The sequence below is a fragment of the Lithobates pipiens genome, unplaced genomic scaffold, assembly GCF_037356315.1.
Source record: "Lithobates pipiens isolate NorthernLeopardFrog02 unplaced genomic scaffold, aLitPip1_a1.2 Scaffold_16, whole genome shotgun sequence".
Taxonomy (NCBI): domain Eukaryota; kingdom Metazoa; phylum Chordata; class Amphibia; order Anura; family Ranidae; genus Lithobates; species Lithobates pipiens.
This window is the reverse complement of record NW_027507748.1, coordinates 595660289-595678239: the sequence shown is the minus strand read 5'-3', so window position 1 is coordinate 595678239 and position 17951 is coordinate 595660289. Positions and strand designations below refer to the sequence as shown.

General features: G+C 43.5%; 1 protein-coding gene across 1 annotated transcript in view; it reads left to right on the top strand.

The window, feature by feature from the left end:
* Positions 1–17951, top strand: part of LOC143983852 (arachidonate 12-lipoxygenase, 12R-type-like) — a 225244-nt gene that overhangs the window by 168182 nt on the left and 39111 nt on the right. Inside the window, exon 11 of the mRNA XM_077483951.1 lies at positions 2658–2779. Coding sequence (XP_077340077.1) covers positions 2658–2779 — 122 coding nt within the window. The remainder of the gene's footprint in view (positions 1–2657; positions 2780–17951) is intronic.

Here is a 17951-nt window from a genome sequence, read left to right as displayed (position 1 = left end):
ATGCAGCCCCAGACCATGACACTCCCACCACCCTGCTTGACTGTAGGCAAGACACATTTGTCTTTGTACTCCGAGTCCTCACCTGGTTGCCACCACACATGCTTGACACCATCTGAACCAAATAAGTTGATCCTGGTCTCATCATACCACAGGACATGATTCCTGTATTCCATGTCCTTAGTCTGCCTGTCTTCAGCAAACTGTTTGCGGGCTTTCTTGTGAATCATCTTTAGAAGAGGCTTCCTTCTGGGATGACAGCCATGCAGACCAATTTGATGCAGTGTGCGGCGTATGGTCTGAGCACTGACAGGCTGACCCCCCACCCCTTCAACCTCTGCAGCAATGTTGGCAGCACTCATACCTCTATTTCCCAAAGACAACCTCTGCATATGACGCTCTCTTGGCCACCGTGCTACAGCTCACTTTCAGGGTCATGGAAATCTTCTTATAGCCTAGTCCATCTTTATGTGGAGCGATAATTCTTTTTTTCATATCCTCAGAGAGTTCTTTGCCATGAGGTGGCATGTTGAACTTCCAGTGACCATTATGATAGAGTGAGAGCGATAACACCCATTCACACCTGAGACCTTGTAACACTAACGAGTCACATGACACCGGGGAGAGAAAATGGCTAATAGGGCCCAATTTGGACATTTTCACTTAGGGGTGTACTCACTTTTTTGCCAGCCCTTTCCCTCTAGGAGCTTACAATCTAAGGTCTCTAAATGCCTGTACACATGATACGAATATCAGATGGAAAAATTCATACAACAAGCCATTTGCTGATTTTTGATTTTTTTCGACAGCCGATTTCACTTTTGCGTCAGACAAAAACTAGATGTGCAGACTATAACATTTTTGTAGAATGTGAACTCAACATCCGATATTCGTTTCATTAGTACAGTTTTCATTAAAAAAAATAAAATAAAATCGCAAGAGCAAGACTACACATGCTCAGAAACGAAAGAATACATACAAAACTATTCAACGTGTTACAGCACTTCTGACGCTGTAGTCTGTCGTACGAAAATGTTCCTATTGTGAGTAACCTCTTCACTTTCGACATGAGACTAGCATGCCACAAAAAAAGGATGTTCTTTCATCCGAAAGTCGAAGCGTGTGTATGAGGCTTTACTCACATTCATACATACATATACTAAGGCCAATTTAGACAGGAGCCAGATAACTTACATGCATGTCTTTGGAGTGTGGGAGAAAAGCTAAAAACCCAGAGAAAACCCACGCAGGAACAGGAAAAACATACAAACTCCAGGCAGGTAGTGCAGTGGTTGGGATTTGACCTGGCGTCCCTATTACTGCTAGGCTTTTAAAAGCCAAATAAATTTTGTCCATCCTGTTCTGAGATTTAGTCTGTGTTCACACTTATGGGAACACAGCCATGGCATGTGATTTGCACCCGAATTGCTGTGCCGATCACACACGATGTCTGTACAATGCGAGTTCAGCCATACAGTTGTATGTCTGGACTCGCATAAAAAAGGTTCACACCCATGCAATCTGATTCCTGTCTAAATCCACAGTCCGCACAGCGATCTGTGAACCAATCTGGGGATCTCATTAACATTGTATTGACACCCACAGTGGTTCGCAGAGGGCAGTGTAAACTGCCTGCGGGAGAGTTACGCACTGGAATCGCGCTGGTTCCCGCATTGCTACAGTGTGAACCCAGGCTTACACAGCTTTGCCACATAACATAGCCTTGTCTGGCAGGATAAAATACCTGATTTTAATTTGCTGCAGTTAAGTCTTGTCCCAGCCTGTGACTGGACAGTGAAAAGAGAAGCAGCAGACTGATGAACGCATCTCCTTTTTGCTTTGTTCTTATCTTTCTGTCACTCTCTTTACCATTCTTTACTATTAGTATGTTCTTTGTTAGCACATGAGCACTGTGGCATAAAATGTTTGGCTCCTTATGCTGCCTCTCTCTTTCCCCCAGTCTGAGCTCTATTGTACAATGAAATACAAGTGGCTGATACCATGTCAAAATCAGGTACTGTATTTATTGGCGTATAACACGTACAGGCGTATAACACGTACATTAATTTTAAGAGGGAAGTTAAATGGAAAAAAACCGTAAATTTTAAATAAGAAACTCTGAAGCAAAATAAAGGTCAGTGCCCATCTGCAGCCTAACAAGTGCCATCAAAGCAGCCTCACCATTGCCATCAATGCAGCAGCATCACCATTGCCTTCAGTGCAGTCTGATCGATGTCCTACTGCAGCCTAGAGGGGACAGGGAGGGGGGCGGGACGAGCGCCGACAGATTGCATACAATGAGAATCTCCTATGATAGATAAAACAGTGGTCCAATGGCAGCCCAGAAGACGGGACTTCTTATTACAGAGGCTGCCAAGTAAACAGGAGATTCTCACTGTGTGTAATCTGATGGCGCTTGTCCCACCCCGCTCCCTGTCCACTCCGAGGCAGCTAAAATTGTAGTATTGATGTATAACACGCACATGCTATTTGCGCCCAATTTTCATGGTGAAAAGTGAGTGTTATATGCTAATAAATACAGGATTTACACTGCTTGTATTAAAAAAAAAATGTATAACTGTAATGATGTAGTCATTTGTTTGGACTTAAGCTTTGATGTGTATATCCTCCCTGAAAGTAACCTTTTCTTTTCTTTCTAGCTTTGTGTCCAACATAATTAATTATTATTATACAAGTGATGAGATGGTCAAGGAAGATCCTGAACTTCAGGCCTGGGTAGCTGAGATTTTCAAGGAAGGATTTCTGCAAAATAAGTGTTCAGGTATATTTCCACTCCAGTGTTCTTAAACCTAGGTTCACAATGATGTGATTTGGCATTAGGGTGACCACATTTCGAAACTGCCATTCAGGGACACCCCCCCCCCCCTTTCCAAAAAAAGATGAGGTGGGGGGTGTAGTTTCAGGGTTGATGAGGAACTTGGCGGGGGGGGGGGGGGGGGGGTGATTTGTCGGGCAAATGGCTGGTGTTAGCACCTAAATCATCCTGACATCATGCTTGATTTGGTGTCAGGATGATCAAACCACATTATTTCTATTACTACATAGCCTGCCACCAGATGCAGTGTGCCACTTGCCACCCATAGCCTGCCACCAGTTGCAGTGTGTCACTTTCCACCCATAGCCTGCCACCCGATGCAGTGTGTCACTTGCCACCCATAGCCTGCCACCAGATGCAGTGGGGCCACTTATAGCCTGCAACCAGATTCAGTGTATCACTTGCCACCCATAGCCTGCCACCAGATGCAGTATGTCCCATGCCACCTATAGCCTGCCACCAGATGCAGTGTGTCACATGCCACCCATAGCCTGCACCAGCTGCAGTGTGTCACATGCCACCCATAGCCTGCCACCAGATGCAGTGTGTCACATGCCACCCATAGCCTGCCACCAGATGCAGTGTTTTACAAAAAAGACAAAAGATGGGGCTTCTGGACTTTTTAGGCACCATGTATAAAATAACAATCATAGAATAACGATAAAAATCAACATTTTATTAATAACATATTATTTTTTCATTGTACTAGACAACAGAGATTGCTAAAAGAGCATCTAATCACAGCAGGACTCATATCCTCCATAATATACAGACTATACCGCCATTTCACATTTTCACTTTTGAAAATAGATAGTAAGCATTTAATACATAATCTTCAGAAATATGATTATTCTACTCATGGTATTAAGTGTACTGCTTGAGAAGGAGAAAGCTCTACATGTTTCGCGTGTTTTAACACGCTTCTTCTGGAGCGAGAGATTTGTGTGACTAGTAAATCAAAAAAGTGGGTTCAAAACGAGGGACCCCACAAGGCTGATTCCCAATCCTATAGAGGACTGCTGCAGTTTCAATGTTCAAATGGTTGATAACACCTAAACGCACACATCAATGCCTCCAGTTCAGGAGAAAGGTTTTTTATTTTATCTTGTTTTACTTTTTGGCCACGATATCCACAGATATGCACAGCTGGCCTGGGAAACAAACACTAGGCTGAAACCTTTAGAGGACTGCAGAGATTATCTGGCCTGGTGCAACTACACAGGGAAACCTTCTTGTCCGAATCGGATGTTCCACACGGTTTGAGACAACTACTGATTTAAACAGCCTCCTGATTTCAGGCTTACAAACACTAGATATTTGCAGGAGAGGCCATACTTTATGGTGTGGATATCGTGGCCAAAAAGTAAAACAAGATAAAATAAAAAAACCTTTCTTCTGAACTGGAGGCATTGATGTGTGCGTTTAGGTGCTATCAACCATTTGAACATTGAAACTGCAGCAGTCCTCTATAGGATTGTGAATCAGCCTTGTGGGGTCCCTCGTTTTGAACCCACTTTTTTGATTTACTAGTCACACAAATCTCTCGCTCCAGAAGAAGCGTGTTAAAACACGCGAAACATGTAGAGCTTTCTCCTTCTCAAGCAGTACACCTAATACCGCGAGTAGAATAATCATATTTCTGAAGATTATGTATTAAATGTTTACTATCTATTTTCAAAAGTGAAAATGTGAAATGGCGGTATAGTCTGTATATTATGAGGATATGAGTCCTGCTGTGAATAGATGCTCTTTTAGCAATCTCTGTTGTCTAGTACAATGAAAAAATAATATGTTCTTAATAAAATGTTGATTTTTATCTTTATTCTATGATTGTTATTTTATACATGGTGCCTAAAAAGTCCAGAAGCCCCATCTTTTGTCTTTTTTGTAAAATATTAATTGGGACGTGGCACTTGCTGTACTTCTGTGTATCCACAGCACCACTCTGTGTGACATGCATTTTTTTGATTAGCACCAGATGCAGTGTGTCATTTGCCACCCATAGCCTGCCACCAGATGCAGTGTGTCATTTGCCACCCGTAGCCTGACACCAGTTGCAGTGTGTCACTTGCCACCCATAGCCTGATACCAGATGCAGTATGCCACTTGATAATGCCATCCATGTTCCCCTCTGTCCCTCTGTCACCTTCCCCTCACTGGACCTCACTTGTCACCTTCATTACTGTCCAGTGTCCACAGCGTCACTAAATGGCAGACCACGGTCTGTCTGGACCATGGCTGCACCACTTAGTAGCCCTGGACTCCTCTCCTTTTCTCCTGGTATTACAGCTGTAAAAAAAAAAAAATCTCAGCATTGTAGAGGGCAGGAGAAATGGCAGGGTGGACTCCTCTTCTAAATTTACTCGCCTGCCGCTGCTGAACTCACAGCAGGGAGGAGGGTGGGAGGCATGGATGGTCTACAGGGGGAGGAGTGGCAGTTGCCCAAAATTTCATATTAATAAGCTCTTTTTAACAAGAATAGTTTGGCAGCTCCTGCCCTCAGTGCAGACCTTTCGGGCCCCCCGACCTCTTCCCTGTAGTAAGTTCAGTGATGGCAGGCGAGTACATTCAGAAGAGGCGTCCACCCTGCCATTCCTCAATGCTGAGTAAAGGTAATGGGAAGATTGGGGGGGGGGGGCTGTGATGTGAGAGGGGCAGCTGTGATAAGGGGGGGTTATGAAGTGAGAAGGGGGAGCTGTGAAATGGGGTGGCTGTAATGTGAGAGGGAGAAGCTGTGATATGGGGGTCTGTAATGTTATATAGGAGGGACTGTGATATGGGGGGCTGTGATGTGAGAAGGGGGAGCTGCAAAATAAGAGGGGGAGCTGTGAAATGGGGGGCTGTGAGGAGGAGCTGTGATACTGAGGGGCTGTGATATGAGAGGGAGAAACTGTGATATGGGGGTCTGTGTTGTTATATGGGGGGCTGTGATATGGGAAAGCTGCGATGCAAGAGCGGGAGCTGTGATATGGGGGGCGGTGATGTGTGAAAAGGGAGCTGTGATGTAGGGGACTGTGATGTGCGAAGGTGGAGGGGGGGTCTTATGTGAAATGGGGTTGTGATATAAGGGGAGCTGTGATGGCAAAGGAGGGACTGAGTACATTAATGTAAAGGGGGCTGTGATGTGAAAGACCTGAGTCACAGAAGAAAAATTAGATTTGAATCTCTGCAGAAAGAAAAATGTTACCAACCGGATCTCCATTAATTATAATTCAATACCCTGTTATAAATAGATGAGCTGCTTTCTCCTTTACCACTAGGGATGAGCCGAACACCCCCCGGTTCGGTTCGCACCAGAACTTTCGAACGGACCCCAAATTCATACGAACGTTAGAACCCCATTGAAGTCTATGGGACTCGAACGTTCGAAATTAAAAGTGCTAATTTTAACGGCTAATATGCAAGATACTGTCCTAAAAAGGGTTTGGGGACCTGGCTCCTGCCCCAGGGGACATGGTTCAATGCAAAAAAAAACGGGCGTTTTGGCAGGAGCACTGATTTTAATGACGATTAAAGTGGAAAAAAAAAGTGAAATATTCCTTTAAATATGGTGCCTGGGGGGTGTCTGTAGTATGCCTGTGAAGTGCCACGTGTTTCCCGTGTTTAGAACAGTCCCTGCACAAAATGACATTTAACGGAAATAACGTCATTTAAAGCTGCTTGCGGTATTAATGTTATATCTGGTTCCTGCAATATGGTTGAAAATCATTGAGAAAAATGGCATGGGTAGCCCTCCCTGCCCATTACCAGCCCCTTTGGGTCCTGTACGCATATTAAGGGGAACCCCGTACCCATATTAAAAAAAGGAAATGCGTGTGGCCCCCAGGCCCTATATACTCAGAACAGCAGTATACAGGCGGTGCAAACAAGACAGGGACTGTGTAGGTTTGTTGTGTTAAGTTGAATCTGTTTGTAATTTTCAACTGGTACATTTTTAACCACTTGCTTACTGGGCACTTAAACCGCCCTCAGTCCCAGACCAATTTTCAGCTTTCAGCGCTGATGCCCTTTGAATGACAATTGCGCGGGCATACAACACTGTACCCAAATGAAATTGTTATCATTTTTTTCCCACAAATAGAGCTTTCTTTTGGTGGTATTTATTCACAGCTGGAAGTTTTATTTTTTGCTAAACAAACAAAAAAAGATGCAAAAAAAAAAAAAAAATCATGTTTAATAGTTTGTTATAAAATTTTGCAAACAGGTCATTTTTCTCCTTCATTGAAGTGTGCTGATGAGGCGGCACTGATAGGCTGCACTGGTGGGCACTGATAGGCTGCACTGGTGGGCACTGATAGGCTGCATTGGTGGGCACTGATAGGCTGCACTGGTGGGCACTGATAGGCATAGTTAAGGTGGCACTAATAGGCACAGATAAGGCGGCACCGATGGGCACAGATAAGGCGGCACTGATGGGCAAAGACGGGCACAGATAAGATGGCACGGATGGGTGGCACAGATGGGTGGCACTAAGGGGCACTGATAGGTACCACTGATAGATGGGACTGCTGGGCACTGATAGGTGGCACTGATAGGTGGCTCTCACTAGCTATATAGGTGAGGTGAATATAGCGGTGTATACTGCGGTCAGGGCACGCAGACAACAACCACTACACAACAGCAAGATCGAAAATCGTCCGAAAACGATCGGTGTGTACTGTGTTGAAGGTACACAGAACACCCACTAACTCCTGCAGATGCCTTTATTATAGAACACTAGAGATAAAGGGGTATATACAGATGTATACTGTGCTGTGCTGGAGGCACACACAACTTCCAATAACTCCTGCAGATGGCAAGTGGGCTTAAATAGAGAAGAGCTATGTAGGTGGATATAGCGGTATGTACTGGGTACAGAGCACGCAGACAGCACGCACTAGCTCCTAACACTACTGACTGCAAGCTCTATTATAATAGATCACTAGCTATATAGGTGAGGTGAATATAGCAGTGTATACTGCGGTCAGGGCACGCACACAACAACCACTACACAACAGCAAGATCGAAAATCGGCCGAAACCGATCGGTGTGTTCTGTGTTGAAGGTACACAGAACACCCACTGCTTCAGACGCCAGCACACTACACAAGGCTGCCGCGCTGGCGGCCTTATATAGTGTGGGGCGTGCACTACACAGCCTGAGCTATGATTGGCCACAGGCATCCTGCCTGTGGCCAATCATGGCTCTCCTCGCTGCTGACGCTGCGATTGGCCAAGCATGCGGGGTCGCAGTGCATGCTTGGCCAATCATGAGCCAGCAATGCACTGCGCCATCGCAGTGCATTGTGGGCCGTGAGCGCCACACGAATTTGCCGCGAACGGACCAAAACGTTCGGACTTCGCCGAACGGGCGAACAGCCGATGTTCGAGTGGAACGTATGTTCGACTCGAACGCGAAGCTCATCCCTATTTACCACTTGCAATGCAAAAAATATCTGCAGGTGAAGAAAAGTGGAGCAGGCTCCATTCACACTTGTACGACTCTAAAGTTGCGCTGACTTTGTATTGCAACTCTGGTGCAACTTTGGATGGGTGCGACTTTGATACAACTTTCTTGCTAAAGAAGCTGAGGGTAAAGGTAATGGACTGGCCAAGCATAGACCAGACCTAAACCCTATTGAGCATCTGTCGGGCATCCTCAAACGGAAGGTGTAGGAGTTCAAGGTCTCCAACATCCACTAGCTCCGTGATGTCATCATGGAGGAGTGAAAGAGGACTTCAGTGGCAACCTGTGAAGTTTTAGTGAACTCCATGCCCAAGACGGTTAAGGCAGTGCTGGAAAATAATGGTGGCCACACAAAATATTGACCCTTTGGGCCCAATTTGGACATTTTCACTTAGGGGTGTTCTCACTTTTGTTGCCAGTGGTTTAGACATTAACCAGTTCCCAACCAGCCACCACAGCTGTACTGCGGCAAGTTGAGTCTCCTGCGTGAATCGTCTTCATTGTACGTTGGATTCACATGCACCCCTGCGACGATCGGATTTGTTCCAGAACCGATCAGCCTCCAGGCCCAGGCCACTGATTTTTGGCCTGAACCTGGTGATCGGTTCTGATGAAGGGCAGACTGTCCTTGCCTGTGTAATGTAAAAACAGGCAGAGGAAATGGTGTCACCTCCCCTCATGGATGCCTTTTCGGTTCCAGCTTGGGAAGAGAAGACATCTACACCAACACTACACTGACACCAGTACATGTAAGTACACATTTAACCCCTTGATCACCCCCCTGACCCCCCCCCCCCTGTTAACCCTTTCACTCCCTGTCACTGTGTCACCAATTGCAGTTTTCAGATTTTTCATTGATCGCTGTATTGGTGTCACTTGTGACACTAAACAGCGTTAGGGCAGTTAGTGGTAGGTCCAGGTAGGTTTAGGGTACCCCCCATTAACCCCCTAATAAAGGTTTAACCCTCTGATTACTACCCAGTTAACCATTTCACCCCCTGTCACCAGTGTTACTAGTATAATGTACAGATATTTTCTTAGCTAGTCAGTATTTTATAGCGTCAGGATACACGCTGTATATTGCCTAATAAAGGTTTGTGTGTTAAACCTTTTGTGTGTGTGGCATGCTGATATCAAACGTCCAACACTCTCACGGGACCCCCCCAATCCCTGCACACTGATTGTAGGAAGGAGAAGAGCTAGTTTATTTGCTGATCTATTTCAAGGGCTCTTATTTTTTTTTTTTTTATAAAAAAGGGTTTAACCCTCTGATCGCACCCCAGTTAACACTTTCACTCCCTGTCACAGTGACATTAGTATAGTGTACAGACCTATTTTCTGATCACCGTATTAGTGTCATAGGTGACATCACTTTAGATGTTAGCATCAGTTAGTGGTAGCGTCAATCCCAGACAATGTGAGATTTTAACCCTTTTATTGCCAGTAGTACTAACACACCATACACCCCCTTACTAGTATGGTGTCTGAACGGATCAATACATTTGCTCTGATCAGAACTATATTAGCGTGCCTAGTAGTATAGTGTTCCCAAAAATGCGGCAGATGCCTGCCAGCACCACCTAGTCCAGCCCACCAAAAGGGCAGTATCAGAAGATCATTGTCACTTTACAAAACACAGCACACAAACTGCAGCGTTAGCAGTCACACCTGATCCCTGCTAATGCTAAAAGGTAATTTTTTTGCTAGCGATTCAAGCAGTTGCTGACAACCAGTTGCTTTTTTACCTGTGAGTTGCACTAGTTGTACCTATAAATTTAGTGGCCAAAATGTCTAAACAGAGGTACACTAGTGAAGAGGCCTACACGTTGCTGAGCATGACAGATGAGAGTGAAGTGGAAGCCTCACTGTCAGATTTAGGTTCAGTATATGAACCCGTAGAGAGCAGCGGCAACCTGACATATACTCTGACGAGGGAGTAGTGGTCCCTGCTAAGGTCAGGCGTAGCCGACCCCGTTCTTCTGTTGCTGAGATGCAACAACTGCAGGGTTCTCGTATTGATGGAACAGAGAGCCAGTATTAGTGCCGCTCAACCTTCTGTTGAACTGGCAAGCACCAGTGGCCTAGAATGTCCTGGTCGTAGACAAACCAGCACTGCAGTAACACTTGATAACGTGGCAAGTCTCATAAGGGCAGTTCAAGCTGGTCCGGTGGCTAGCACAAGTATTCCACCGCAGCCACCAAGAATTCAAAGACAGGCCCGTAGAGCCCATAGTGCCCTACCCGCTGTGTTTGCTAATCCTGATTGGCAGCCCGCCCATTCTGCAGAGCCCGTACTTCCTCCATTCACTGGCCAACCAGGAATGCAGGTGGAAACAGCACATTTTAATATCCTTGACTTTTACAAGCTGTTTTTCACGGAAGATCTGTACAGATCTATTATGGACCAAAGCAATTTATACTCAGGTCAATTTATCGCTGCAGATCCCCATTTGACCCTTGCCAGAGAATTTGCCTATTACATTTCCAAAATTTAAGTTTTCTGGCCGCCTTGCTTTCAAACAGTATCTCCCCAGCAAGAGTGCCAGATATGAGGTCAAGATGTATAAGCTCTGTGACAGGGCTACAGGCTATACATATATATTTATGGTTTACAAGGGGAAAGTTAGCACTGTGCAGCCCCCTAACTGCCCAGACTACATAGGGAGCAGTGGTAAGATTGTTTGGGATTTGATATCACCCTATTTCGAAAAGGGGTACCACTTATACAGTGGGGAGAACAAGTATTTGATACACTGCCGATTTTGCAGGTTTTCCTAGCATGTAGAGGTCTGTAATTTTTATCATAGGTACTCTTCAACTGTGAGAGATGAAATCTAAAACAAACATCCAGAAAATCACATTGTATGATTAAGTAATTAATTGGCATTTTATTGCATGACATAAGTATTTGATCACCTACCAACCAGTAAGAATTCTAGCTCTCACAGACTTGCTATTTTTTCTTTAAAAAGCCCCCCTGTTCTCCACTCATTACCTGTATTAACTGCACCTGTTTGAACTCTTACCAGTATAATAGAAACCTGTTCACACACTCAATCAAACAGACTCCAACCGCTCCACAATGGCCAAGACCAGAGAGCTTGTATAAGGAGTGAATAAGTTCATTACAACCTTTGTTAGAAACAGTTTCAAGATTGTTGCCATAGGAGACAGCTCCCCTACTCACACAGATGTAGTGTCTTGCTGGATGCCTTTCCCTGCATGGCTGTCTACCTATAGGAGTCTGCTAAATTAACATTGCAACTACTAAAGGGTGTCCTGGCCCTAACCCTCTCTCCTACAATTCTGTTTAAGAGACAATAAATCTCTTTGCATTCCAGAAGTGTCTGGCACCCATTACTCTACTTTGCATTTCCCCCACTCATGCCTCGTAACCCACTCTACACAGAAGGATGTCAGCTGTCCCTTACTCTAGAGGTTACCATTGGGCCTGGAGAGGCCCAGGACTTGCCACTTTTTAGTCACCTTTTTGATTGTGGGATTAGTGCATGTGGCACCGTGCAATCTAATTGCACGGCTTGTAGAATCCCAACTTAGATGGGGGGAGAAGGCCTGCTTGAGATGTAATAAATTGCTTGCAGTGAAGTGGAGGGACGCACGGAATGTTTTTGTTCTGTCCTTCATTCACGCAGATCTGACAACTAATGGCGACTGGTGTTATTGAGAAGCCCCTCTGTGTCCACGAATACACAATAACCTTAACATGGGAGGGATGGACTTCAATGACCAGATGATGACGCCATACTTAATTGCCCATGAGGCCAAACGCTGGTACAGAAAAGTGTCTGTATACTTTTTTCAATTGGCTCTGCTCTGGACGAACTGGATCCTTCCTAAAATTCCAGGAAGAGATCATCACAGCCCTTCTGTTTCCAGTTGGTGCTGTACCCTAACTTCCCAATGAAAATGCAGTGAGCCAGCTGCATGAGAGGCATTTTTCGGATGTCCTCCAAGGTACCTCTACCCAAAGAGCACCCCAAAGAAGATGTCGTGTCTGCAGAAAGTGAGGATATAGATGCGACAACCGCATTTATTGTCCCTCCTGTTCCGACCAACCTGGTCTCTGCATCAGTGACTGTTTTCCTCTCTACCACACACTAGTGGAGTATTAGCATAGGGTACAGCACGGCGCAGTCCTAGGGCACACTTACACAGGATCTCGAAAGATGAGATGGCCATCGCATTTTGAAAGACCCTAAGCTGGAACGTTTATAGTTACAATAACAGTGTAAAAAAACAAAACAAAAAAAAAACATAAAAAATAAAAATAAAAAAGCCAAACATAGTTAACATTTTATTGTTCTCTGTATATTCTCTCTCTATTGTTCTGCTCTGTTTTACTGTATTTTATGCTTAACTGTAATGTTTTATCGTGTTTGCTTTGCAGTTATGTCCTACTGGTATACTGTAATGTTACTGTGTTTTATTGTTAACCATTATTTGCTTTGCAGGTACACCATTCAGCTGCAGCACAGGTTTGTTTATTTTGACAGCAACAGGGTTTGCTCTCACGATATGTAAATCCGTGACTCCAGTGTTGTAGGAAGTGATTTCACCACCACAGTTAAAAAAAGAGCATATATGACAAAGCATGGGGGCAGGAGGATATTAGGGGCGGATTTTTTTACTCTTTTTTTGGCACAGATTTCGAAGAAAAAAAAGTTGTTTTATTGAGTTAATGTTTTATTGATACTGTGATTTATTGTTACCATTGTTTGCTTTTTAGGTATGTCAGTCAGCTGCAGCACTGATTTATTTATTTTGACAGCAACTGGGTTTGCTGTCATCATACGTAAATCTGGGACTCCAGTGCTGTAGGAGGTGATTTCACCACCACAGTTAAAAAAAAAGCATATATGCTGTACGCCATTCAGCTGCAGCACTGATTTATTTATTTTGACAGCAACAGGGTTTGCTCTCACGACACATAAATTAGCGACTCCAGTGATGTAGGAGGTGATTTCACCACCACATTTAAAAAAGAGCATACAAGCAGGGGTGGACATTGGAGTCGGATTGCCCATATGCTTTGGCATATATTTTTATTTACTTTTCTTGGCAGAGATTTCTTCATCCACATCGATCGATGTAATTTTCTTTTCCTGATGGATTCCATGACAGCTTACGTGTGGGTTAACCCTGCCTCCTCTCCAATGCTATAGGACCCCACATCCATAAATTTGAGCTCACCGCTAGAGACTGTGTTCTGTGAATAGCCAACTCTTGACCAACGGGTGGGACCTCCGTCTGCCATGGGGTCCATCAGGAAAGGAAAATTAGGGTATTTGATAATACATTTTCAGTTTTCCTGACAGACTACATGGCAGCCTAAGTTTTGGAAATAACTAGCCAGTCCACACGGGTGGGTATGCTGATCAAAGAAAAGTTTAATTTACCCCATCAACCAACAGGATTCTTAAACCAAAGTTCACAGAAGCTAGAGAAGCAGGCTCTATAAAGTAATGTGACATAAAGGTATTAATGAAGGCCCATGAGACCGCTTTACAGATGACATCTGGAGAAACCACCATACCCCGGTGGAATGTGCTGTCACTGCCTCTGGAGGAGCCAAGCCCTTAGTCCTATCAGCCTGCTGAATGGACTGGATGATCCAGACCAAAATTGTTCTGTTCAAAGCTCGCTTCCCATTATTACTGCCATAGTGCAAGACAAACAGGTAGTTGGAGCGTCTAAAGGAGGAAGTAGCTTGCAGGTATTCCTTCAGTAATTCATCTACATCCAGAGGATGTGCATAGGTGAACCCTTGGGCCCTAAATGTAGGTAGGACAATTTTTTGGTTTTCATGGAACACTGAGGTGACTTTCGGGTTTGACCATGGGGGTCGTAAAGACCATTGTGCCGATGATTCTTAGGCACTGTGAGGCCTTCAGGAGTGAGGAGCCCCTGAGATTCTCCTTTAGGATGATTGGGATCTTGTCCAGTGGGAGAGAGATTGTGTTTCTGTCGAACTGGGCCCCTAAGAATACCAGGCATTGGGTTGGCTCCAGATGACTTTTTTCCAAGTTTCGGAGCCACCTGAATTTGGACAGAGTGGAGATAACTTGCTCCCTGTGGATCAACAGCCGCTCCTTGTCCTGGGACAGTAATATGAGATCGTCAAGATAATGATACAAGCATATCCCTTTTGTTCTGATGAGGGCCACCACGGCTAGAACAACTTTTGAAAAGACTCTGGGTGAGGTTGTCAGCTCGAAAGGGAGGCAGATGAACTGTAGATGTTCTTCCCCGACTCTGAACCAGAGGTATCTGTGGAATTCGTTTGCCACAGGCACGTGAAAATTGACATTATTGAACATTGACATCAAAATATACGCCAAAGCAATAGCGAATCGACTGATGAACTACATACCAGACCTCATTCACAAAGATCAGTCTGGCTTTACTAAAGGTCGACAATCTTCAGATGCAACAAGACGTCTGATTGATATTATACACTTCACTGAGAGACATCAAACGCCTTCTCTGCTCCTTTCTTTGGATGCAGAGAAGGCGTTTGATAGGGTCCATTGGGGCTATTTACAGTCAGTGCTTTCAAAATTCGGCTTTCATGGAAATATTTTATCGGCAATTTTTGCACTATATAAGGGCCCCTCAGCGAGAGTATACACAAATGATATGATGTCTAGGCCCTTTGGCATCTCGAATAGAACACGACAAGGTTGCCCCTTATCTCCTTTAATATTTAATTTAGCCATCGAACCTCTAGCAGAACGTATACGATCTGACACAAAACTATCTGGTATAAAAATTGGGCAAATAGATAATAAAATAAGTTTGTTCGCAGATGACATAGTGCTTATAGTGTCTGATCCTATTTCATCTCTCCCGAATCTCCAAAATATACTAACGACATTTGGAGCAGCATCATATTATAAAATCAATGAAACCAAGTCCCATATTTTAGACCTAGGATTAGATAACACAACCAGGCAGTTATTGTCTAATAAATACCTCTACCACTGGAAAGACGAGGGGATTTCTTACTTAGGAATCACTCTAACAAAACAAAACAGTTATTTAAAACAAACTTTTTACCATTTAAGAAACATTTTGAAACAGATCTGACAACACTTAGTAAATTCGAATTTACATGGGCTGGTCGCCTGGCAGCTTTCAAAATGATGACCTTACCAAAATTATTATATCAACTCAGGTCCCTTCCAGTATGTATCCCTAAATACTTCTTTAAATCCTTACAAAGCAGTTTGGGAAAATATCTATGGAATGGCAAAAAATCCCGTTGCGCATACCATATAATAATTAAACATAGAAATATATGTGGTGCGATCGTACCTGATCTACAGGATTATTATGACGCAACTCTTTTGACCCAATTGCAAGAATGGTTCTTGCCTACTCCTAAAACTTTATGGGGACAAATTGAGAAAGACATCACGCGACAGCCTAATATGCAATTCTGGTTACTTAGTAGGAAAATTAAGTCCACAATTACAGCTCAATACCCACCAACGGTGAAAGCGACGCTACACTCTTGGCAGAGAATCATCACATACAAATGGGATAAAACTCCAATCACGATGTTAAACCCTCCTCTAACAATTAATTCCTGGCGTACAAATACACGACTCGAAATTTGGGTCGGGATATCAAACTTGGTTCCTTCTTCCAACAGGGCTCATTAAAGTCTTTTTCTCAGTTAAGTAATGAATTACAGCTTCCGAATTCTGAGCGATCTACATATATTCAAATAGAAAAGTGTCTGCTACACAATCCACAACTCAGAGCTTCAATCCCGGTTAAAATATGGTCTTTCCTCAATAACCATGCCACCTCACAGAAAGGAGTAGCTACAATATACCCAATTCTAGGGGAAAAAAACATACCCAGCAAACTACCTTCCTTCCTTAAATGGGAACAAGATTTGGGGCAAGACTTTTCAATTAAACAATGGATGGCTTCCCTACGAAGCATATATAGGGCCACTGCATGTGTTACACTATGGGAACTGGCACAAAAAATTGTTCAAAGACAATACCTGACTCCACATATCCTAGCAAAATTCAAGGGGAACTCGTCACCTAATTGCTGGAGAAATTGTACCCAATTGGGGAACCTATTTCATATTATGTGGGACTGCCAAAGCTTACATAACTACTGGCAGGCAATCTCCCATTTACTCACTTCCGTAACAGGCATTGTCCTTCAACTTTCACCAGAACTAGCCATTCTGAATATGAATTTACATACGATTCCCAAACAATATCGTAAAGTAGTAACACATATACTTTTAGCTGCGAGACTATCCATAACTAGAAAATGGAAAACTGACTCTCTTCCTACTATGACAGAAGTTATAGAATTAACCCAACTTCACCACTCCTACGAATTGTTATTTCCTAATGACAAATCCCTATATATTAAGGAACAACAACTATGGGAACCTTGGAGTACATGGTACAAAAATTATACTTCCACAATTTAGATAATGCTGATTCTTTAATCATATAGAAGAAAGAACTCCTGTGCATTTTAATTTTTTTTTTTGGATGGCTTTAAAAATAATTTCATAACAAAGTGACAAATATATCACATGTTTGTTTATTTGAATTGAGCTGCGGAGTAAGAATAGATCTTTATTTTCCTTCATAAAAGATAACTACTGTGTTTGAATTTCCTTTAAGATGTTGGCCTAGGTACTCCAAGACACAGATAGATCCCTGCGAGGGGTGTCTTGGGGTCCAGAAGTGGCCATTATTCATATCGCTATTTATAAATCTTACAATAATTATATTACGGACTTTATTATACAAATTCTAAGAGACTTACTCTTGTTCGAGTCCCTTTATGACTATGAATATTAGATACAGTGGTGTGAAAAAGTGTTTGCCCCCTTCCTCATTTCCTGTTCCTTTGCATGTTTGTCACACTTAAGTGTTTCGGAATATCAAACCAATTTAAACAATAGTCAAGGACAACACAAGTAAACACAAAATGCAATTTGTAAATGAAGGTGTTTATTATTAAAGGTGAAAAAAAATCCAAACCATCATGGCCCTGTGTGAAAAAGTGATTGCCCCCTAAACCTAATAACTGGTTGGGCCACCCTTAGCAGCAACAACTGCAACCAAGAGTTTGCGATAACGTGCAATGAGGCTTTTACAGCGTCCTGGAGGAATTTTGGCCCACTCATCTTTGCAGAATTGTCCTAATTCAGTTACATTAGAGGGTTTGAGCATGAACGGCCTTTTTAAGGTCATACCACAACATCTCAATAGGATTCAGGTCAGGACTTTGGCTAGGCCACTCCAAAGTCTTCATTTTGTTTTTCTTCAGCCATTCGGTGGTGGACTTGCTGGTGTGTTTAGGATCATTGTCCTGCTGCAGAACCCAAGTTCGTTTCAGCTTGAGTACACGAACAGATGGTCGGACATTCTCCTTCAGGATCTCTTGGTAGACAGCAGAATTCATAGTTCCTTTTATCACGGCAAGTCTTCCAGGTCCTGAAGCAGCAAAACAGCCCCAGACCATCACACTACCACCACCATATTTTACTGTTGGTATAATGTTCTTTTTATGAAATGCAGTGTTCCTTCTATGCCAGATATACTTGGACACACACCTTCCAAAGAGTTCCACTTTTGTCTCATCGGTCCACAGAATGTTGTCCCAA